General features: G+C 33.6%; 1 protein-coding gene across 1 annotated transcript in view; it reads right to left on the reverse strand.

Annotated features, from left to right (window-relative positions):
- The window catches only part of LOC132169608 (uncharacterized), a 21,647-nt gene extending 14,793 nt beyond the window's left edge, over nucleotides 1-6,854 (reverse strand). Inside the window, exons 1-2 of the mRNA XM_059580620.1 lie at nucleotides 6,782-6,854; nucleotides 6,284-6,353 (exon numbers count right to left, since the gene is read on the reverse strand). Coding sequence (XP_059436603.1) covers nucleotides 6,284-6,353; nucleotides 6,782-6,854 — 143 coding nt within the window. The remainder of the gene's footprint in view (nucleotides 1-6,283; nucleotides 6,354-6,781) is intronic.
- Between the last annotated feature and the right edge of the window lie 445 nt (nucleotides 6,855-7,299).

The following is a 7,299-nucleotide window of genomic DNA, read 5'->3' on the forward strand; positions in this document are numbered from 1 at the left end:
CGTATCAAGTCAAATGCATAAGTTCTCATCCGAAAATCCATCCTTGGATTTGGACAAACTAAATTTCAGGATATAAAGGTTTAATTAATCTAAGCAATGAAATGGATTTGGGAGCCAAGAATGCAAACCAAGCTTCCAAATCCACAAATCTATGTTGAGTGCGCCGGAGTGAGTGAGAGAGAGTGAGAGTGAGAGGGTGATGAAGGAGGTGGGAATTTGGTGATTAGAGATTTTGGTCAAAAAAATATGGACTGAAAATTTCAGAAACGCGCCAATAGATGGCGCTAATTCTAACGGGTGACCCAACTTTGTTTTTTTGTTTTGTTTTTTTTTTTTTTTTTTTTTTTAAATTCCTCAAAAAAAAAATTTCTTTAAAAGTTATTTTAATTTTTTAAAAATAATGTTAATTAAAATTAAGGGTAAATTTAAAATTTTATAAAGATATAAGGGTATAAAGGACATTTTATCATTTTTAGGGTAAAAGATAATTGACGTGATATTTATCTTATAATTAATTAATAATTGAACATTTTAAGATAATATATATTTCACATTTTCACGCCAAATCCTAATGGAGAGAGATATTGCGTAAAATTATATGTTCGTTGAGTGAAACATTAAATATGTTTTTATTATTAAAATATTAACTACAAATTTAAAGTTAATACATTTTTAATATAAAAGATCATTAAGGTGATATTTATCTTATGTTTCAAAAAAAAAAAAAAAGTGATATTTATCTTATAATTAATTATTAGCTTAAATTTTTAAGATATGTAGTAATTTAACAGTTTAACGCCAAACCCGAATGGAGGAGGATATTGCATCAAATTCGATGTTTGATGGGAGAAATATTCTTGAACTTATCACTATTGATATAACTAATATATAAAGATAATACAAAATCCAAAGAGTTTAATAGATCATTTAATCACATTACGATCGATCAGACTAATATGTACTAGTATCAATCGAAATTGATTTTATCAAATGTTCAATTGAACCTTCAATCATGTCAAGTTCTATTGATTATATCCCGATCAATATAACTAATGCACTAATATAATATAAAATGCTTAGAGTTCAATTAAATGTTCGATCGAACATTTAATTTGTTTGAAGTTTGTTCGATCATTTGATCTTATCACGATCGATCGAACGAATGCACTAGCTAGGACCAATCGGATGTCTGATCAAACATTCAATTTCAATTGTTTCAATCATTTGATCTTATCACGATCATTCGAACTAATTCATTATGATTGATCGAATATTCGATCAAACCTTCAATTTCAATTGTTTCAAGTTTGATCGATCATTTGATCCTATCATGATCAATCGAACAAATGCACTAGGACCAAACAGATGTTTGAACGAACCTTTAATTTCAATTGTTTCAATTTTGATCGTCACTTCATCCTATCGCGATCAATCAAACCAATTCACTAGGATCGATTAGACTAGATCGATACTTCGATTTTATCACAATTGATCGCACATTCGATCAAACTTCAATGTGTCAAGTTCAATTGATTATTTGATCCTAGCACGTTATATCAAACTAATGCACTATGATTGATTGGACGATTGGTTGAACCTACAATCGTATAAAGTTCGCTTGATCATTTGATTGTATCACTATCGATTAGACTAATCTACTTCGATCAATCAAACTAATTCACTAGGACCGATTGGATATTCGATCGAACCTTCAATTTCAATTGTGTCCAGTTTGATTGATAATTGATCCTATCATGATCAATCGAACTAATTCACTAGGATCGATTGAACCTTTAATTTGTTTGAAGTTTGATTGATCATTTAATCCTATCACGATCGATCGAATATCCGATAATTTATATAAAATAAATAATGACATCTTATTGGAGGTAAATTTTTGGGAAATAACATTTTAACGCCAAATCCTAATGGAAGGAGATATTGCATCAAATTATATGTGCGATGAGTCAAATATTAAATATGTTTTTATTATTAAAATATTAACTACAAATTTAAAATTAATAAATTTTTAGTATAAAAGATCATTAATGTGATATTTATCTTATAATTAATTATTAGCTTAAATTTTTAAGATATAGAGTAATTTAACATTTTAACGCCAAACCCGAATAGAGGGGGATATTGCATCAAATTCGATGTTCAAAGGGTGAAATTTTCTTGAACTTGTCACTATTGATCTAACTAATATATAAAGATAATACAAAATCCAAAGAGTTTAATAGATCATTTGATCGCATTACGATCGATCGAACTAATGTACTAGTATCGATCAGAATTGATCTTATCAGATGTTCGATTGAACGTTCAATCATGTTAAATTCTATTAATTGTATCACGATCAATATAACTAATACACTAATATAATATAAAATGCTTAGAGTTGAATTGAATGTTCGATCAAACTAATTTTTCATTTTTATTAGAGTTGAATTGAATGCTTAGAGTTTAATTTTATAAAAGTTTTAATTTCAAATTAAGAGAAAATTTATAATTTTATAAAAGTTTTGAGGGTATAAAGGACATTTTATCATTTTTAGATGTTCAATTGAACCTATAATCTTCTAGTTTTATTTGTTTTTAATTTTTTTAATTTTTGTACGAGCGTTTTAGCGTCCACTATTGAGCTTTTATTTTAATTTGTTTTTTATTTTTTTATTTTTGTACAAACTCTTTAGCATCCACTCTAGTGGACGCTAATTCTCAATAATATATTTTTAGCGTCCACTTTGAGTGGACGCTATTGAGCTTTTATTTTAATTTGTTTTTTATTATTTTTATTTTCGTACGAGCGTTTTAGCGTCCACTCTAGTGGACACTAATTCTCAATAATCAGCGTCCACTTTGAGTGGATGCTAATAATATATTTTCAGCGTCCACTCTATTGAGCTTGAATTTTAATTTGTTTTTTTATTTTGTACGAGCATTTTAGCGTCCACTCTGGTGGACGCTAATGCCCAATTATCAGCGTCCACTTTAAGTGGACGCTAATAATATCTTATCAGTGTCCACTATTGGTGGACGCTATTGAGCTTTTAGTTTAATTTGTTTTTTATTTTTGTACCAGCTCTTTAGCGTCCACAGTAGTGAATGCTAAAGCTCAATTTTCAGCGTCCACTTTCAAAGTGGACGCTAATAATATATTTTCAGCGTCCACTTTGAGTGGACGCTATTGAGCTTTTATTTTAATTTGTTTTTTATTTTTTTTTTAATGTTTGTACGAGCGTTTTAGCGTCCGCTCTAATGGACGCTAATGCTTAATTATCAGCGTCCACTTTGAGTTGACGCTAATAGTTATTTTTGTCACCCCTAATAGTTTTCCCGCCTCTGGTATAATTCCCGCTAGTATATTAGCGTCGACTTATTAGCGTCCACTATAAAGTGGACGCTAATATTTATCTTTTCGGTCGACTATTAGCGTCCACTTCAATGTGGACGCTAATACTCAACTATTAGGGCCGACTTTCAAAAGTCGACGCTAATAGGTAAGCATTAGCGTCGACTTTACAGTCGCCCTTAATAAGTCGCCCCCGATGAGTAGATTTCTTGTAGTGAGCGCTCATGCGCTGGTTGTTGGCTTGTGGACGTGGGTGCGCTCGAGCGCAACCCATCTGTGATTGAGCGCACATGCACTCGAGTGTAGGGTTGTGCACTCGATCCTAAGCCTCCAGATTGCTCTTTTTCCAACTTTCTTCAAGACTTTGCAATTTTCCCTTTTAAGGTGCAGTTTTTCTTCATCGACCTACAAAATACTAAAAACAAAGAACTAACACAGAACATTAGATTAAGACACACCTAAAGGATTAACTAATGTAAATTAAGGAGGCCCAAATATGCAATATTTGGCACTCATCACCATTCCAGCCAGTTTCCCCCATCTCCCAGGTGAGATCTTTCCATGCTATATACATATTGAGGACAATGTGTCATTTATGTTTGGGGGTATGAGAGACACTTTACACACACTTTGTTCCTATTTTTGTTTTGTTTTTGAAGAAAAAAAAGTGCATACTCATGTCTATCTTAATTTTTTTTTTTTTTTTTTGATCTGAAACATAGTGATTTGATTTTCATTGGTGAGTTTAAAATCTTGAACACATGATCAGAAGATAGAGTTTATAAGTTTGATTACTTACTTTGGGCATATAAGGAATTCACCTGTTTGATTTGATTTGACACAAGCATATTAGCACATAAATTGTGGGTACAACATGTGAGCTTGATGTGTATGTTTCTACGTCTTGGGTGAAATTGGGTGACTTGTTGAATGATACTTTGGCATGAGTTGTAAAAAAAAAACAAAAAAACTGGGTGACTTGTTGAATGACTCAAGTTAGTAAGTCCTTAGGGGTGCTTACACCTAATGCCTTAAAACCATATGGTTTGGGATGCATTGGCTTAACACTCGTTACATGGTTGAATTAGAAAGCTTAAGAGAACAAAACATTGCATCGCCAGACCAAAAAGAAAAATAATAATTTGACTCCATGCCATAGTTTTGATGAGGATACCAGTGGAATTTGAGATATTGCATATTGGAACTACTTGGAAGCTTCATATTTATATGCTAGTTCACTTTACACCATTTTGAGCTTGTGATACTTTAACCCTCACAAGACTTCATTCGTCCTACTAGCGATGCCTAGGGGTTTAAAGGCTTATTGTATATGCTAAATGTAATCGTGTTTCCTACGACAGTGGAGATAGAGTAGTTTTTGTTTTCGTTTCCTCTTATTTTTAGTGTTGTATTGGGGGACTAGCAACATGTAAGTTTGGGGGTGTTATAAGTGCTAAAATACACATATTTTAGCCCCTTAATTTACGTATGTTAACCTCTTAGTTTTGTTATTTTGTATTGTTCTATTTTCTTTTTGTGTTTTTGTCTATTTTTAGGTGTTTGAAGGAAAAGAAAGCACTTTTGGAAGTTTCAGGCATAAATGACCAATTTTGGGAAAAAGCTGGATTTAGGATCGATCGCACCAGAAGTAGGCTCGAGCGCAGCAGCGCTCAAGCACATATGTAGGATCGATCGGACTAGGAGGCTATCATCCGATTTTATTAGGTTTTCTAAAGGCTCTAGGGTTTTCCTAGGCCTATAAATAGACCTCTTATCCTCTTAGAAACATAGACAATTCTGGAGAGAGAAATAGGAGGCTACTTCAAGAAGCATTTTTTCGGTTTCTTCTTTCCCTTTTCTTTTTTAGTTTTAGTTTTATTATGTGTAACTAAACTCCTTGTTAGGGCTAATCATGTCTTTTTAACTTTTAATACTAGTGCCTTTGTTTCAATGATATTGTGGTATTTTAATTGATTATGTATTGTGATTGAATTCCTCATATTTTATGGTATGGATTTGTTAATTAAGTCAATTTAGATGACCGAATCTTGGGCGTAATAAAGTGACAAAAGAACCTCATCATGGGTTCTTGGCTAAATCAACATGGGAAATAGGAGTAGATACCATGCCCTAGAACTCATGTGTTTGTCAATCTCCATAGAATTATGTTTATTTAAAGAACAACTTAGTAGATACCATGCTAAATCCTTTAGGGAAGAAAATAATTAGAGTAGATACCATGTCTAATTCATTGCTTAGGGAGATCAATAGCTTAACGTGTAGTTACTACCCCGAAAATTACTTAACTGGTAATTAATTCCACGGTTCGTCGCCCAGCCTTATTCCACTCCGAGCAAGACTCAGGGACCTTTACTCCTCGAAATGAGAGGATACTAAATAGTGGAAACAAAAAGATTCTATAAACATTCATCATTACAACCAGAGCATCTACCAAAGATCATCAAGATTGCTAAAATCACACTATACAAGTTATCATCTTTACAAGGGATTCATGCTAAATCTTAATATGCAAGCATGCATAAAAGCTCCTAAGCCTACAACATAAATCAAAAGTACTAGTTACCATGAGTACCCGCCTAAGCTTGCAATAAGTCCTCAAGCATCTCCCGGGTCGAATCTTCCAAAAGTTCCGGATGCTTCGCGGTATCCATCTTCTGCTAAACTATCTATAACAGCATAGTTGTACATATGGAGAAGAAAGGGAAATAATACAAGGGTAAGTCTGACGACTTAGTGAGTATAAATGCACATGACGTACCCGTCATTAAATGGTGAACTCAGTTGTTTATAAAGCACATACAACATTATGAGATGACAGTTTATCATGGATGTGATATAGATATAACATATGCTTATAGTCATGAGTAACAATAATAGTTCAACTGTATGGTCTACCCGAGATATTACCCCTTCTCAGTAGGGTTAGCACTGTCCAGAAGGACCTGTAGTACAACACCGGTGACCCGGATATTGCACGCTACCATACAAAAAATTAATGGCACGACAGAGTTTGACCTCGGGTGGCCTACACCACTAATGATGTCTGTCCTATATTGACCATCCATTAGGGAATGGCTGCACCTTGGTCACGAAACCATTGGATCCAAAGCCCACATATACACACATTTGACCATAAAGTTAACCTGTATAGTAAGCCCATGGCCGTTATCCTACATGTACTGGTGTACCATGTCATACAATACAATTAGTCTTATCAGTCTTTTACATAGTTTTACAAGCCTCATTGTTAACTTGTTAATCAACATACGTTTTCACAAAAGAGAGTTCACAGTAGTTCCAAAAGGTATTTCATGAGAGTTGCAAAATATGCATGTTTGATATATATAAAATAGACGTGCAAAGCGGGAAAAGTAACAACAAGCATCCATGTAAGTTTGTACTCACCTGGGTCATAAGGTTTCTCCGTAAAATTTCCTTGAGGCTCCATAACCTCGAATACTGAGAAAAGACCTGTCATTAGTTCTGAATCCAACTAAAACGATCCAAGAACATGAACACAGAGGCTATCGGAAGACTTGGTCAAAACGTTGTTGCCCCTAAAATGCTTCTGACCATACGTTCTGGCTCAAGGCCGTACTTCTGCTGATGTACAAATTTAATTGTACTCGCATGCGCACAAGTCGTTTGTAATAAAGTATGTGCAAGTGCGAGGTCGAATCCATATGGAGTCGTGTTTGCAAAAATCAATTTTCTAATTTAAACCAATTTTATTTTAACCTAGTTTCAAATTTCTTATTTATGTCGTGCAAAAACATGACTAAACTAAATGATTTGAAAACAATAAACGGCAAAATACTAAGGTTATCTGAATCCGCCTCACCAAATCAAATAACATGTTCATGTCCACACAAGGAAAGGGGGAGGGGGGATTCGAACTAGTGATCCCCGCTTCATTATGCGTG

The sequence above is a fragment of the Corylus avellana genome, chromosome ca2, assembly GCF_901000735.1.
Source record: "Corylus avellana chromosome ca2, CavTom2PMs-1.0".
Lineage (NCBI taxonomy): Eukaryota > Viridiplantae > Streptophyta > Magnoliopsida > Fagales > Betulaceae > Corylus > Corylus avellana.